The 16,456-nt window shown below is 48.2% G+C and overlaps 1 protein-coding gene across 3 annotated transcripts; it reads right to left on the bottom strand.

The window, feature by feature from the left end:
- On the bottom strand, positions 1-12,618 carry H6PD (hexose-6-phosphate dehydrogenase/glucose 1-dehydrogenase). 3 transcript variants are annotated; one of them, XM_052692140.1, is made up of 6 exons: positions 12,547-12,618; positions 10,699-10,866; positions 8,438-9,094; positions 7,118-7,235; positions 5,266-5,535; positions 1-4,603 (listed from the first exon to the last, which is right to left on the bottom strand). In XM_052692140.1, exons 3-6 carry the CDS (start codon positions 9,062-9,064, stop codon positions 3,246-3,248), a joined length of 2,373 nt encoding a protein of 790 aa, XP_052548100.1. In that variant the 5' UTR covers positions 9,065-9,094; positions 10,699-10,866; positions 12,547-12,618; the 3' UTR covers positions 1-3,245. The 3 variants fall into 3 exon arrangements, with proteins under 3 accessions (XP_052548100.1, XP_052548099.1, XP_052548101.1); XM_052692139.1 differs by lacking the exon at positions 12,547-12,618 and adding an exon at positions 12,001-12,118; XM_052692141.1 differs by lacking the exons at positions 10,699-10,866; positions 12,547-12,618 and adding an exon at positions 9,269-9,443.
- Positions 12,619-16,456: the final 3,838 nt, after the last annotated feature.

Here is a 16,456-nt window from a genome sequence, read left to right as displayed (position 1 = left end):
TTAATGCTAAAAAAATATTTATTTTTTAATAAATATAAATCTCTATTCATGACACAACATGAAAGGAAACATAAAATTTACTCATGGGAAAATAAGATTTTACAGCTTGAGTTATAAAAGTTACAGTGAGAAAAAATGAATTCCAGTGTTAGTTTTCTGTAAAACAGTAAATATCACACCACCGAATCACAGGAATGCAATGAAGAAACCATTTGTCACTAAGAAAAAGGAATTGTTATCAATATTCACTTAGAGACAGACTGTAAGCAGTTACTCCATGGATTTGCTTCTGCAAAGAAAGGTTAACACACAATCCCTCAGGAAGGTGCAGCCTCCCATTAATAGCTTTCACCAAATAAAAATAGCGCTGCTCCTTGGCCTACAGCCCAGCGGATTTCTACCATTCTTCTCCGTCAGATTTGTTGCTGGTTCTGCCCTTCTTCCCATCCACGGTCTCTCTTGCCAGTCACAAATGTTATACATTGCAAAATATTTATTTCTCATTTGGCAAATGTTAAGTATTAAAGAGCTTAAAAGGAATGTCTGTGGAAAAAATATATATACAGTGCAACCCCAGCAGCTACGCTCACTGAGGAAAACACACACAAGTTTCTAATGGATTTTTATGAGATCAGGATGAATTTCAGGGTGACCCATTGGGGACTTCCCAAATGATCCCTATCTTCAGCTCTGAAGAGCAGCTGCTCTTGGGCTGGCGGTGATAACAACACTATCTAGAAGTGCAAATAAACCCCTCTAAAAATAAAGATCAGTGTTTATTTTGAAAGGTACCAGCCAAATGTTATAAAAGAATGTGCAGAAACGAGAAAACGCAAATGCCAGTCATTTGTAAAGCAGGAATAGATTCTGCCACTGTAACAAGATATTTATTCTCACATAGGTCCATTTTTCATTATAACTTGTTCCCTCACCCCAAGCACACAAGAACTAGATTCAAGTTAACATGGCTACTTTTGTTTAAAGAAGGAAAATGACATTTAAATTTATGGCCATACCAGACCTAACACATCTTCCTCCGCACAGCTGTTTCAGCCACTGTGGTATATTTTAGAGCCAGTGTTTGCTAGCACTCATCTACTTGTTCCAGTTAACTTCTCTGATTCCAGACTTCACTTGCACCAAGGTGCCTGCAGTGCTTGCCTTCCTCCTGCATTTCTATGCTATTCTCTTTCCCTGCAATTTATTCTCACCCTTTTGTGTTTCTGCTGGTAGTTAAGCCAGCTGAAACTGCAAAACAGGCAGCAGCAAATGTACTGATGAGCACACACAGAATAGAGGGATAACCAACCATCCCAGGTGTTAGAGCAGGCCAGGTAAGGCACTCATCTTTCTTCTGCAGATGATACAGCTGCACCAGAAGTCCTATCCTTTCCCATGCAAGAGCCAAGTGATGTGCATTGGGACAGCTCAGCTCTGCTTAGTCAGCTGCAGTACACAAAATGCCATTTTTCAGCACCATCTGCAGGCTTGGGAGGGGGCTGCCAGAAACCACAGCCATTCCCCGAGCATTTGGCCTCTTCCTGCAGCCCACAGTTTCTGCCAGCTCGTGTTCTCCCTGGCCCTGTTTGCCTAGGGACTGCTGACCATTAACAGGCTTTCTGGAGTTTGCTCAGTATTCTTTTATCTGCACAATTAGCAGAGGATAAGAATTCTGATTTCCGCATTAAGATGAGCAGAAAGAAAGGCAAGGACTTGAGAACCTGGGAGCATGGGCCATTCAAACTGTTCTGCGTGCCGCCAGACCACAGCAATTATTTGCAGCCTGATTTGCATCCTCATTACCCAGATTCAGCAGATGCCCCAATGCAGGGAAGGATTTGAGGCCAATGCCTATCATCCAGCTGCATCAAACGAAGTCTCCTTCCTTCCACATCCTGTGGAACTGCAGGTCTGTGAAGGGTCACCAAATTCCAGGCGCAACTACTGAGGATCCCACTTTCCCTAGGAGGCTACAGGGCTGTGAAGGGTGGCGCAGCCCCACACCGCACAACTCACTGCTGCTTCCTGGAGTCCAGGTGCCATTTCGTGTCAGCACTGGGGTCCCTGCATCACCCTCAGCCCCGTCACCTCCATCCAGAATACCCCAAGTTGGAAGGAACCTGTAAGAATCATCAAGTCTAACTCATGGCTCCACACAGGAGCACCCAAACATCAGACACCATGACTAAAAGTGGATGCGTGCAGAAAATTCCCTGCCATTCTAAGCAGTGTCCTGGAGCTGAAATCCCACCACCCCCATCCCCAAACATGTAACTACCTTAATGCACGATGTAACGAGGGACATGTGGATGGTCTTTAAAGCTTCAATTCTGAGGACAGACAAAAAATGTTTTAGAGAATGAGACAAACACAGAAGATGGATAAGGAAACCACCACTCCTTTGCTGGCTAAACACAAATGACTATTCTGAACACCAAGGTTTTCCCTTAATAATTATTGTGCTACAGGGAAATAACAGCTTTGCAAACTGCCATGTTCCTCACCCTGTCCCCATTACTCTAACAGCCTAAAAAGCAGTGTGGTTTCCTTCTGCATCCCCCATGGTACCAGCTACCCACTTAAGGAAAGCAGCAAATTACTGCATATAGACTCAGCCCCTGCTGCTTGGCAACTGGCGAAGACCCAGAACTACCGAGAGCTCACAAACTGGTGTCAGCATTTAGGGGACACATGCCATGAAAGCTGCAGGAGAGCCCAGCCCTCGTCTGTGCTGGCTGACATCATGATGGGCTGCATGAATAAGACAACAAACTCATGTGCACGTGAGACCTATTTTGCTGAGGCCACACCAATGTCCCAGACAAAGCTGAGCAGAAGACGGACATGTCATTACCACATCCATCTTCAAACCTGAGAATATAAAAGAAAATTTCTGGCAGGTATTTAATTTAATAAGTCTCCATTGTGTCTGCGAGGTAGCTCAGTATTAATAATCAAAAAGCCTGAGAGGAGAGAACTGAGGCACTTCAAGGTGAGGTAATGTGTCCAAAGTCACGGTTCAGTCCTGGCAGAGCCAGCAATGCTGCACTGGGCTCTTGGCTCTTGCTTAGCTCTGCACACTGAGCTGAGCTCAAATGCCACAGGCACTGCAGGCCACCAATTTCCCAGAAGGTGACAGCACTCTGTCAGAAACTGCTGCTGGCAACAGAAAAAACATGGGCACTGTGTAGGAAAATCCAGGCTTTAAGAGCCAGGACAACCACGGAGAAGGGACACTAGGAACATCATCCAAGCAGAGCTTCGTAATCCACGTACCACACCAGCTGTCCTGAGCTGGGGCTGACACCCGAGATAGGCCATTTTCTTGGCTCATGGCCCACCCTGCTGATCTGCATGGTGATGTCATGTTTGCCCTTCCCCATTACTAGGACAAACACCTGTTGGGCCTTGTTGATAAGGGGCAGAGTGAGGCTCATCCTCTGGTGAGGTTTGACAGGGCTCTCCGTCAGTACCACAGCCTGAGCCCCTTCCAAACCATTTTCAGAGTGGGGGAACAGCGAGGCAGTATGGCCATCAGTGCCCACCCCCAGCAGCACCAGGTCAAAGCTGGCGTTGGCCACCAGGGCCACGATCTCCTTGGCGTACAGCTCTGTGCCTCCATCCTCTTCCACACAGAGCCGCTGGTGCAGGTGCACGGGCATGGGGTGGACATTGAAGTAGGGAACTCTGATGTTCTGCAGGAGGTGGTTGTGCAAGCTGAAGAAGTTGGACTCTGGGTCGGTGAGTGGGACGCAACGCTCATCCACCAGCCAGAGGTGGGTGTGCCTCCACGGGAAGTCATAATGGTGCCTTGCCAGCCGTTGGAATAGGGCCACCGGGCTTGAGCCGCCCGAGAGGGCCAGGTGGAATTGCCCAGAGCGTGCCACAGCTCTGCTTGCTGTCTTCTCGACATCAGAAGCCAGCTGAGAAATCAACACCTCGGACCACGCTGAGACCAAGGGGCTTTTTCGAAATTTGGACTGGATCGTCTTGTAATCACTTGGCATCGGCCCACTGGGGTTCAGCAATTCCACTGGCTCTGCCACTGTGAAGGTCAGTTCCCCACTCACCATTTCAAAGTCTAAGAACTGCTGGTTCTCCACTCCACCAGGGTAGAGGCGCGGGGCCTGGTGGGAAATGCTGTTCAGCAACGGTGTCCAGAATGCCCAGGAGGCCAGCAAGTTCTCAGTGGTTATGAAGAAGTCTTTCCTGCCATGGTAGATGTTGGAGATGAGGACAGAATACGCATCTCTCTCTTTCACAGGGCTGTACACGTAGTAATCAGACAGCAGCTGTCCAAAAATGTGCAGGTCAGGCTGCCCTACAACTTCTCTCCAACTGCTTTTTGGCATGATGGGCCTGAAAAGGTTCCTGCTCACCAGCACTGCTGGAGTGTTGAGCACGCCATGTCCAATGTAGAACACAATCTGCTTGGGTTTACACTGGCTGTGCCCTGCATCCCTCAAAGCCTCGCTCTGTGTGCAGTAGGCCCGGTTCTTGAAGAGAACTCGGACATAACCTACCCGTTCATCCAGAGCTTTTCCAGAAGTAAGGAGGAAAGGAACCCCTTCCCAACGCAGGCTGTCACTGTGGACAAGCACACCTGAAATGACACAGTGATCTCAGCTACCAAATTCAACTTGACACCTAAACAGCAAGCAGATTTGTGAGGAGCTGTCATCTAGCCACTCTCCTTCCTTACCTCCCAGAAACCCTGGCATTCACTGTGCCTCTTGCTCCACATTTAACTCTTTAACAACAGCACAGGATTAACTGCTCTCCAGGTACCTCTGTGCTCCCTCCCAAGCATCCTACTTGCTCAACCTCTTTTTGCCTTGAAGGAAAGGTATTTCTAAACATGAATATCGTTCAGACAAAACCTTTGATGTTAAGAAAACACAGCACAGCTAGCGGTGGCCTGGTGGTCTACCAAAGAATTCCTAATGCTTTATCCTTCAAATGTAGAGAGCAACTCTGTAAGAAAGCAAAGAAGTTTGCAGGCCACTTCTAAAAATAACACACAGACCTTAGCAAGAATAAAGGTACTTTGCTCCTATGCAGTGCTTCCCATTTGTAGCAGTATTCGTTAACAAAAATGACAATAGTTCTATGTTTTTACAGGACCAAGGTACCATGTTTGTGGATGCCTGGAGTTACCCCCACGTCAGCTGTGAGGTGCAGTGTCATGGAGTAAGGATTTTCATCTCCTGCTCCCCTTGGCTCTAGAGTACTCCTCCTCTCCAGAACCCAGAAGAAAAAACTCACCTGCAAAGGTTGGTGTTGTGCTGACATAGTTCTGCCCCTTCTGCAGCTCCTCCTGTACATGGCTGGCATACGCCTGATACTGACCCAGCACAACACTCTGTTTCTCCAGGCCTCTCAAGGACTGCAGGGCCTGCAGCTTGCACTGCAAGACTTCTTCAGCCTTGCTCAGGTTGCCTGGGAGCTCCATGGTCAGGAACATCAGGGCCTCAGTGAGGTGGTTCTGCAGCACATCCCGGATGACGCCATACTGCTCATAGAAACTGGTGCGGCCTGAGGACAACGAGGAGGTAAGACACTGATAAATGAACTGAGTGTTCTGCAGCCCTGCCTTGTGCTATGCACGTGCCCAGAAGACCAAAACTGGTTTGCGCTGCTCTCCTTCTGATCTAAAAGTTACCATGAGCCTATCAAGCCTCTCCTTTCCCTTCAGACGGGTTTCTGAAATGCCCCTGCTACCAAAATGAAGATTTCACCCTGGCAGAAAGAGCAGCACTCTTCTCTGCCTCTTTTCCCCTCATTTTCTGTCCTCAGGAGGCTCTGGCTGAGCCATGCCCTTGAGAGACAAAATTTTGTGCACAAAGCTCTGCTTCTCCCTTGCTTGACTGCTCATTCAGGGGAAGATAGACAATGTACTTTTAACAAACATGACTCAAGCAGATACCTTTCTGTAATCCTTCAGCAGCAGGCTGCACACTGCAGACTACATCATGGCCATAGGCTTCCCCTATTGATTGATACTTTTATCTCCCTTGCTCTAATCCAAAGATACATTCATTAGTGTAATCAATGCTGCAGATTTGCTAGGAGTCAGGCTGCAGCTGAAGCCGCACAGAGGAAAGAAGACGTCAAAGGAAAAATGACAATGTTTTTCAGAGAAGGGAGGGCACAGGGAGTAGCTGGGAATACTCACACACAGCACTGTTCTCCCCAAACCTCTCTGCAGTGCTTCCCTCTCCTAAAATCAGGTCCCAGCTGAGGTCTAGGCTGCCAAACCAAACATTCTGCAGAGACTGGTAAAGTCGCATTAATTGAGATTGTGGTTGCTGGGGGTGAGAAGGAGGGAGGAAGGTAGAAGAGGTGGTTGGGGGAGTGGAAAAGCAACCCTGATGTTGCAGAACTGAGGGCACCTGACATCCCAAGAACTGCTGCGGGTGGCAGTCCTTCCCCATTGCTTTATGCTGAGTACTGCAAAGCAAATGCTGCAGGACTGCAGGGAGATTGCAGCCATGTCCTTCAGCAGGATATCCATGCTAGCAACTCTGGGCTTCAGTTTTTCTCCCTGCAAGGCTCTTAGTATCCAGAGAAAATGAAAGAGGCAGACAAAACCAGGCTGACCTGGGTACTGACAAGCCAGGTTGAGCAATGCCCAAGCAAAAGGTAGAAGAGCATCTTCCAAAGAATACCACAAACAAATACTCTGTACCAGCTTGATAACTAACAGGACAGGAACAAAAAAAGATTGCCAATAAAATAGCCAGATTCTCGCATCACTAAACAGAGGAGGTTTTAGATTGCATCAATTCCAAATGCAAGGCTTCTTACTGACATCTAAGATCCCTGAACTGCAGAAAGCTCCCTGAAATTCCTCCAAAGCTCCATAGCAGAAAAAAGGTGAAGCTTCTACTGACCTGCAGTCGAATTCCAATGGGAATCTTTTCTTGGAAGGTGATTCAGTCCCAAGCACAGAAAGTATAAGACAGTCTCTCTCCATTTCCAGGGAGCAGCATGTCATCCACCTGCACTTTTGTTTCTGCACCAGCACTGCCTCAGGGAGCACTTTCACATAATTAATAAGCCTGCTGGTTCTCCCTCTCACCTAGCTACCCTAGCTTTGCACACTCGCTCCACAAACCTTTAGCATCCACAACCTCCTTCAAGACGATCTCCACTCTTTCCACATGATGTCTGTTCCAAATTGGATCCAGAAACTGGCGGTTCTGATCTCGAAAAGGCAAGATATGAGCTACAGCCTGCAAAAAGAAACATGAAAGATCCAACAAAAACTTACCACATCTCTATTTCCTCCTCATTGCCCCATCCAGCACTAGGATGAGGCCAGCTCTAGAGGGCCACACAGCAGAGAGAGTGAGAGTAAGGAAAAATCATCAAGAGCCTGTGATGGTACACAGTTACCCTACCCTAGCCCTACTACAACACATAGTAGAACACTCTACTGACTGTACATTAAAGGTTTCGCTGAAGCATTCTGAGGTTTCATGTGAAAAAGGCTGAAAAGCAAGCTTCAAGGCTCTCAGTTAATATCCCTAAAAAGACAAAGGGCTGAGTCAGACCATCCTGGGACTAACATATAGCTCCAGAGAGGTGAAATACATCAGATCAGGTGCTTACAACACTAAAGCCACCTTGGAGAAAAAAAAAAAAAAAAAAAAAAGTAAAAAAATGAGAAAGAAAAAAAAAAGAAAAAAGAAACAACAAAACCAAATCAAAACAAAAACCCTCTTAGCAGAGATGGTCTCCTTATATTTGTTCATGCACCTTTCTGATTATAATCTGGTCGCAGAGCCACGGCTGGAGCAAGCTACTTTCAAAACGTGCTATTACATTTCTCTAAAACAAGGATGGCATGTCCTTGGATGCATCTCCTCTGGGACAATGCAGTGCTGCACATCCTGAGCCATCCTTGCAGCAGGCAGACCCTGCACCCTGCCTGGAGCACAGGACAGGATGAAGCCTTCCAATCATCTACAAAGCTAACATCCCATCAGCTTCATACCATATCAAATTAAAAACTGCTTCTAGAAGCCACAGCTAGCAAAGGGCCTGTGCAGTGAGATGGAAGAACTGTGAGAGGGAAAGGGCTTACTCAACAAAACCAAAGCCCTGACCTTGCTGAGAAGACCAGATGAATTCTGCACCTCTCCCTCATGCACACACACAGTTTAACCCTACACCCCGGCTTCCCACTAGGGAGGGAACCTTCATCACAATTGGAAAAAAGCTCATCTGCACATTTCCTCTGCTGTGCGAGGGGACAGACAGCAACACACTACAGGGCATAAACAACTGTATGGAGCAACATAAACCAATGGAGCACATTCAATGACACTGCCTGAATTTGAGAGGGGACCATCACTCCCATCAGATGCAGAGCTGATGCACTCTCCCAGCCACCCTCAGCCTTGGAGGGGGCTGAGCATTGCACACTTCTTACCTGTTTGCCAAGGTAATGGTCCACCCGGTACATTTCCTCCTCCCTGAAGAAGCTCGTCAGCTCTGCAGCCATCTGCTGGGCTGATTCCAGGTCATGGCCAAAAGGTTTCTCCAGCACCACACGCAGCCAGGCACCTGGAGGCGGCCTGCAGCTGCTGTTGATGTGGCGGGCAATCTCTGTGTAGGCAAATGGTGGTACTGAGAAGTAGAAGATCCTTCCGGCCTCCTTCAGCCCCTCCTGGTGAAGTAGCACCTCAATCTCTCTGTTCAGTGCAGTGTAGTTTTCGGCAGTTTTCAGCTGGTGGTATTGGCTCAGCTTCAGGAATTGGTCCTTGAGCACAGCACACCTGTTGGGAGATTCATCTGGGGGACAGGTGAGCTTCTTCAGCACATCAAACATCAGCTTCTGCCCCGGCTCCAGACCTGTCAGCGCAGCCCCATGGAAGGTGAAGCTGTGGCCACTGCTCACTTGGTCTATGTAGAGCTGGAACAGACCCTGCCACAAATACTTCTTGGCTAAATCCCCTGTGGCTCCCAGCAAGACCACAGAGATGTGGCCCTGAGGCTCCTCAGCCAGTGATGGCAAGGCTCCCATGAGCAACATGGTACACAGGACTCTTCTCAGCATCTTGGGAGAGAGGAGGCAGGCTCAGGAACACTACAGAGAACAGGATTAAAGAAGAACACAATGTAAAGTGCCTCTTCTCCCATGGCCCAAAAACCAGGACTTCTGCCTGGATCCCCCACCCAACCACAATTCTTTCCCCCTCCACAATTTGAATCACAGCAGGAAATGGAGCTCTTGGAAAGACTGCAGTTTCCTTGTGCATACCAAGAAGTGGAAATCAGTCTGTGCCTAAGATCTTTCAGTAGCACAAGAGTTGCTTCCAAGACTCAGTTAATGAGGGGATACCAATGTCTTCAGACTGTGAAACTGAAATCCAATCTAATGCAGATTTCAGACCCGGCTACAGATGAACCTACATGCTAGCAAACTCAGGCTGCTGCTTTCAGCAACATCCTGTTTAGGACTTTGCTCAAGTGGCATTATGCTTTGTTGGCACTGCTTCATGTCAATATTGTCAGAGCAGCTCAGAGACAAGAATGACCACTGGCAGGTTCAGTTCACAGGCTCTCCTTTAATGCACTGCACTTCCACGACTCATGTGGACCACCACTCTCATGAACACAGCTGAATCAGGTTCCAACAAGCTACTGGGAGACAAATGGTCCAATAAAACAAAACAGGAAGAAGCAGTTTAGTCCTTAAAACGGAGTCTAGACATGAGCCAGTCTAGATGCTGTCTCATGACAGTTGTGTATGCAGCCAGGAAACAATGCTGGGTTTGTGTTCTGCCAAGTGCAGCTTTCTGTCAGAGAAGAGCATGTGGGCACCCACTCATTGCTGAGCCGGTAACAGCCGGTCTCCCTGGCCAAAAAAACCCTTTACTTGTTCTTATTTAGTCTTGTTTCTCTAATTCAAAATAAAGCTCTTTTAAGAGAAATGACGCACCCATTCTTACACTTAGAAACAGGGCAAAGACCTGTGATCGCAAAAAAAATCCTGAAATAAGTGAATATACCAACCTCTGTTCTCATTACAAGTATTAGTTCTGGTCAATAGTTCAGACCATTTAACTACCTGTGTAGGAAAATACACCCACATAGCATGGATGCAGGTAGGAAAGACCTTTAACAGCCATTTTTTGATAGCATAAGGAAAACATTGATGGCTCTATTCTGGTGCAACTGTAGTCTCACTGAGCTTTGCACTGATATGATTACATCATTTTAAAATGGCAGCTTCAAGAAAGTACAACTGGAAAATGGTCTTGGGTAAAAGAATGAATGCAATGTTCTTATCCTTCTGTGGGCAAGGGGAGACAGAAAAGCATATCCTCAGACAAAACATTCATAGCACGCCTGAAAACACTTCACTGGCTCTATTACAGTAACAGCTGTACAAACAGAAGCTCTTAGCTTCTACCTGCCCAGACCTACTTAGGACTGTTGTTTCCTAACTGGAGAAAAAGGCCTGGTCCTTACTCCTCATGAATGGAAAGGGGATGAACCACAGATGCTGTCCTAGTTCTGACTGGTTCGCCCACTGGAAAACTCCCACAAAAATCACTATTCCATCACAAAGCAACATAGGAGCTAAGTCAGCTAGAGAATAACAAACAAAACTTCTGAACATCTCTCCCCATCCTTAGCTTGAACTGGTCTTCATAAATCTCATTTTTCTCTACCCAGCAGACTCACCTGAGCAACAGAGGAGCTTTACAAAAGATGGTGAGGCAAAAGCAGCTGGAAACTCATCTTCCTCACAGCCCCAATTGCAGATCTCTCTCCTCCTGTGGCTGCAGACTCAACGGTCAATGGTCAGGTGAGCAGGATTTTGCAAGCAAGATAAGGCAGCTTGTTCCCCTTCTGATAAATGCAAGGAAAGGCTCAATTCCAGCAAAGAAAAAATGACCAAACTCACAGAGCAACATTCCAGCTCTCAACCCATCCACATCTGCTGTTTTTGAGTGGGCAAAATGCAGGCAACCTGTGGCAATTCGTGACTCCTCTGCTTTCCCTGGAAAGCTCCATAGTGCAACTCCTCTGTTGTGACCGCCTCCCCTCTCTTGCTCCTTCCTCTAATCTCCACACATACACTTAAATCCAGCAAACAGTGGTGGCAACTGCACAAGGGCAGATGTGTGGCTCTGAAGCTTTTGCCTGCACTAGAAATAATTATCATGTTTAAGCAGAAGTTTGTTTTCCTTTTACCCACTAGGGGGTTACAATGTAGATGACAAAGTTCCCCAGTGCAATAGGATAATAGTTACACTTTCTTAACAACCTTTGCTCCAGGCCCATGCTGCCCACTGCACAGAATGCAGCGGAGGTGCAGCTACCAGCATGGGAGGGAAAGGCTTGGGTGGGTCATACTTTTCCACATCACCAAAGAAACAAGAGAATTAGCCACAGAGCTTGCTGGCAGATTCAGCCACCCAGTCACATGGCATTTCCAAGCCAACTCAAAACCAGTTTCACAACACTCCCAATTGCAAAACACTGCTACACGGCCCAAAAGCAGCACAGTAAACACAGGGCTGTTTGTTTACTGCTCTTGTATCAAATAATCACCAGAATTCACATTAAAAAGCAATAACCTTTACAAATTTCTCAACCAAACAGGACTAAGTTACTCAATCAGGTTGCAGGGAAAAGGTGCCTGGGCCCCATCCCTGCAAAGCACAGAGGGTTTAATGGGGCAGCGCGCCTCAGGGCACCGACCTGCACAGCTGTAATAGCCCTGATTTGACAGCAGCTCATTTTAAATCTCACACATTACCCCGCTGTTTGGTAAAAGGGAAGGGATCTTGTTTGCTACTGCTGCATCCCCACTTTAAAAAGCAATTAACAGATGCACAGTGTGGCCCGGCCCGCAAGGCCGTGCACGTGTAACGCATGAATTACTGAGATGCTCCGAGAAGCAGAAGAGCGCTGCCCTCCTGCGTGTGCGGGCAGGAGCGGGAGCGACACCGCCAGCTCCTGCAAAGGTCAGCGGCTTACCGTGGAGGCTCCCGTTACGGGCAGGCTGAGACACGGCAGCGCCTGGCCGAGCTCAGCGCGGTGCGGTGCCCCATCGCAGCGCAACGCGGAGCTCGGGCCCAGCGCACGAACCGCCGCTCGGCTGCCCCGGATCTCCCGGTCATCGGGGCCGACCCCGCAATGCGAGCTGCCACCGCCCGACCTCAGCTTTCCGGAGACGCAGGAAGGAGCGACAGGTACGGAGCGAAGGGGACGGGCGGAGCACCGGCGGGGTAAGGACACGGGCTGGGCACGGAGCATCGGTGCGTGAGCCGAACCCAAAAGCACGAAGGATGCTGCGGGAAGCTGCTCTAGGGGCTGCCCTCCGCCTCCCTCCGCAACGACCATCCTGGGGGTCCCGCCGGTTCCGGGATGCCCGGCCCAGCCCGCACACGAAGCACGGATGCTGCCACCCCCAGCATGGGAACGTTGCCCGCTCCGGGAGAAGCCCCGCTAGGAGCCGAACCCCTCCATCTCAACTCATTTTATCCCATCGTCTCCCCTCCCGCCCCGCGGCGCCCCACTCACCTCCCGCCCACCCACGGTTGGCCAGCGGGGCGCGGTGGCGGAGCGGAGGCTGCGGGCGGGCCCGGCACAAAGCCCCGCCCCGCGCTCCTCCCTGCGCTCCGAGAGTTTGTGGTTGGCGGCCGCTGTCGATGGTTGTAACGGTCGGGAGGGAGGGAATCTCGGGACAGCCGGGCTGTGGGCTCTCCCACTGAGGCTGGAGAAGTTCCTAATGCACCGGGAGAACAAGGCCTTTACTGAGGCCAGGAGCATCTCGAAACAAGGGAAAACATAGCTGTTTTCTTCTGTTTCAACTTCCTGCCTATCTGTATATATATCCACATCTTTGAACGCCTATGTTTACCTGCAGAACTTGCATTGCTCTGTGTTCTGAAATTATTGTGACTGCAGCATACCACCTTCTAACCATGTGTGCACCCACAGCACTGGTCTCGTATTTTCTAAACAAAGGAGGCACGTCCTGGGGTATGTTGCAGTGCAAGCCTGACAGTGCTTTTGGGCACATCAGGTTTGGGAAAGGTGGAGTGAAAAGAGACAGAAATGAAACTGCCCCAACAAGCAGGAATGAATAGAGCAGAACGCTCTTGTGGAATGTCCTGCTGCAATGCAAAGCTTGCTCCGGAACTCAGCTGCTGTCTTCTAATTCACTTGGGTGAACAATGCCATAAGTTTCACTTTCCTGGATGAAAATTCCATAAGCATACAGAAGCCTGCACAGCTGCTGTCTGCTCAGACCCAAGCAGGCTGCAATCAGACTCAGGGACTGCCAGCATTGGACTCAGTGCTGCACCAGGGCTCTCATTACAGGTGACACCAGCTTGTGTTTGTGATATAACTGAATTATATTGACAGTGTAACTTCCTGATGTCATAACCTTCTCTACTGTCCTGTTCTGGAGGCTCACCTCTCCTTTTACATGTGTACCCAATTCCATAAATGCCCTTTGTGGTACTGTGAAGGCGCCAGTGACTGTCAGCAGCAAGGTTTGTCTGCAGGATGCAGGTCCAAATTAGGGATGAAGGAGACAGCAGTCTGCCCTGATTCATTCACACTGCACATTGCTTTGTGACTCTTCCTGTGTTACCAGTACAGCTTTGAGCTGGGTAGAATGCCTCCAGCAGTGGCTTTATTTCTGAAACCCAGCAGAGGGTGGATCACAAGCAAAGCTCAAGTGATGAAATTTAACCTATACAACTTGGGGAGGGGATAAATAACACATCTGAAAGAGCCAGCTGGACAAAACAGTCTTGCACCTGAGATCTCCCCTAAGCACATGTAGATGTTACTACACAGTATGCTTAGCAAGAAGCTTAAGGGAGCCATGCTGTATCCCATAGCTGTGTGTTTAACCCATTAATGACCTGCTGACAAGGCTGCATGGCTTGCAGGGGCTAATCTGAGTCTGGTGCAGCAGGCGGTAGGAAATGGGAGGCCCTGTTATGGCCTGCTTTGTGCCCTGGAAGAAAAAATGGCTTCTGCCATCTACTCGAGCAGAAATGATAGAGGTGCACATCTCCCTGCTGCATGCCACCCTGAATGGGACGAACAGCTGAGGCCCTGCTCACTTGAGCCTGCTATTATTACAGATAGAGCTGGAAGTTGGGAGCAGCGACAGTTGTTTAACATTTTCTGCTGAGTCTCCAGCTAGCGACTATGCCATGAAGAAGGAACTGCATGTGGGGGCTCTGCTTTATGCAATTTTTTTTTTCTTTCTTTCTTTTTTTTTTTTTTTTAAGTCTCTAAAAAAAATGGTGCAGCTATTTCTGAGCTGAAGGTCAAGATAAAATAGGTTTTTTGACTATGTTAAAAATATCTCAGCTTTTTCATTAAGGAGCTCTAACATCTCATAATTTGGGGCAAGGAAGATTTTATCTGGATGATGGTTTGGATCAGAAAGTACTTTTGTCAAGAAGAAAGCATGCTTTTGTCAGTGTCTTTTCAGGCATGCTCAGCTGCATGTTCCTTTAAGGGAAGTAGGGCCGGTGTGACAGCTGACACACGTGATGCCAATAAAGGAATAAAGGTTTGTTAGCAAGGAACAGGCTATTAAGGAGCTACAAGCAAATAAAAGTGCTGTAGGAAGAGGTTCTGTTTGGTCTTGAGAGGAGATGTTTTGGAGTAGGAAGCAGTAACTTGATAAGCCTCACTTATCAGTTTGGGAAATTCTTATGTGCTATAGGTAAAGGCTGTGTTTGAGCAAAGCAACTGCAAGTGGTGTTTTTTTGTTCTTTTTTTAAAGATTGGGAATAGGAAAAGCAATGTAAAATGGGAGCTGAGTGTAGTGGGACTGAGTTGCCTTTCTGTGCTGTTCTCCCAAGCTAGTTTTGGGATGCAGAGTGCTGAACTTTGGCTAGGAGGGGGTTTGCACCTCTTAGAGAGGTAAGGCATACTTGTGATGAGGCAGCCTAGAAATATACTTAAAAGCTATTGCTCTGTGAAGGCACCTGCTACTACTGACTTACAGCTAATGACTGAATAATCTCTGCAGATTTTTGATTCTGCAAGGCTTCTTATGTGCTGCTCCCTAAGCTAAGAGCCCTGCTTGGTCGTGTTGCTGCAGCCTGGTCTGGAGCTGGGCTGAGCACATTAAGCCTTAGGAAAGCTCTGAAGGCCTGGCCTAGCAAGCTTGTATGACTTTGAGTAAGGCTGTTAACTGCTGCTGTGAAGCAATAAAGAACAGCTGTATAGCAGCTGGGTTCTTATTAGAAAATAAAGTTAAACTAGCTAGTGGCTTCTGGAAAGCCAGCCTGTGCTAAGATAAAAGTCATAACAGCAGTCCCCTGGCTCCTACTGGTGTAGGAAAGAGTAAGAAAAGGGGGTTTTGTTATGGCTCCAGGGTCAGGTCAGTGGCTGCAGTACTTAATGAGTTCTGGGTCTGCAGTGCATGGTTAAACATCCTCACTGGAAGCCTAAAATATCATGAAAGAGGGAAATCTCCAAATTCCGTTTTAAGAAAAAGCTTAGGGACAATAATTAAAGCTATGCTGGGAGGCTGGAGGGCTGACGCAGAGCTGCTCACAGCAGCCTGTTGCAGCGAGGACAGGTGCTGTTCCCAACACCCGGTTGCTCTGGTTCTGCCCGGGTAGCTTGGCTCCTAAAGAGCTTATCATCAAAGTAAAGCTGAGACACTCCAAGGTGAAAGAGTATTAGAGTAATACTGAAAGCTTCTGGTTCCATTGCTTGTCTGCTCTCTTTTTTTTTTTAACTGAGGTTTTTAAGCTGCAGAGATCATGGCCAGTGAGTGGCTCACAGGTGGGCCACCTGAGTGGAGCAGCAAAGCGTCTTAATGCAGCTGGCTTGCTGGGAGGCTTGAGTAAATGGCATTACTAGCTAATGCAATTACCTCTCTGCTGCTGTCCTCAGGCAGCCATGGGAATAAAACATGACTTAATGTCCTGCTGTAAGCTTCTGTCACAGACGCCAGGCGAGTATTTCAGCAGCAATGCAGCACTGCCGCAGCAAGGATGCGGTCTGCATCCCTCAGCAGCCAGGATGCAACTGCAGCGTGAGCACTTCCCAGCAATGAGGAGGGAACGGGAGCTGGGGGGTGAGAGGAGAGCTCATCTTCACCACGTGCTCAAACTGAATTGGAACAGAAGTGATCAATTCAGCTGTGCCTGCTCTCTGTTCTACCAAAGTGATTCTCTCATCAGCTTGGTCATCAGATGAAAGATAAAGCGCTGGCACCTTCCCCAGATATTTCTGCTCTGAAAGAAACTGCCTCCAGTCTCCCATTTGGTTTGGGGCTGAGTTGGGCTAGGAAGGGGGCTTGGAATTTATGAAACTAAATGTTTTTGTTCATTGTAATGTAGGGGAATATTAGCTTCCTCTTTTCTGTGAGGACTGAGGAAATGGAGCAGCTTCACCAAGAGCTTTCAGTAGCGGAAGGCTTCACATGTGGCTCCCAGACTGA

Source organism: Tympanuchus pallidicinctus, unplaced genomic scaffold (genome assembly GCF_026119805.1).
Source record: "Tympanuchus pallidicinctus isolate F22 unplaced genomic scaffold, pur_lepc_1.0 scaffold29, whole genome shotgun sequence".
NCBI lineage: Eukaryota > Metazoa > Chordata > Aves > Galliformes > Phasianidae > Tympanuchus > Tympanuchus pallidicinctus.
Note: the sequence above shows the minus strand (reverse complement) of the source record. Positions and strands in the feature narration are given on the sequence as shown.

Excerpts from the sequence above, each read along its gene's own strand:
- H6PD (XM_052692140.1), bottom strand. The coding sequence starts at position 9,064 with ATGCTGAGAAGAGTCCTGTGTACCATGTTGCTCATGGGAGCCTTGCCA. Across the intron at positions 5,536-7,117 it reads GGAGGTTGTGGATGCTAAAG|GCCGCACCAGTTTCTATGAG; the intron begins GTTTGTGGAGCG and ends CGTTGTCCTCAG. Across the intron at positions 4,604-5,265 it reads CACAACACCAACCTTTGCAG|GTGTGCTTGTCCACAGTGAC; the intron begins GTGAGTTTTTTC and ends GTGTCATTTCAG.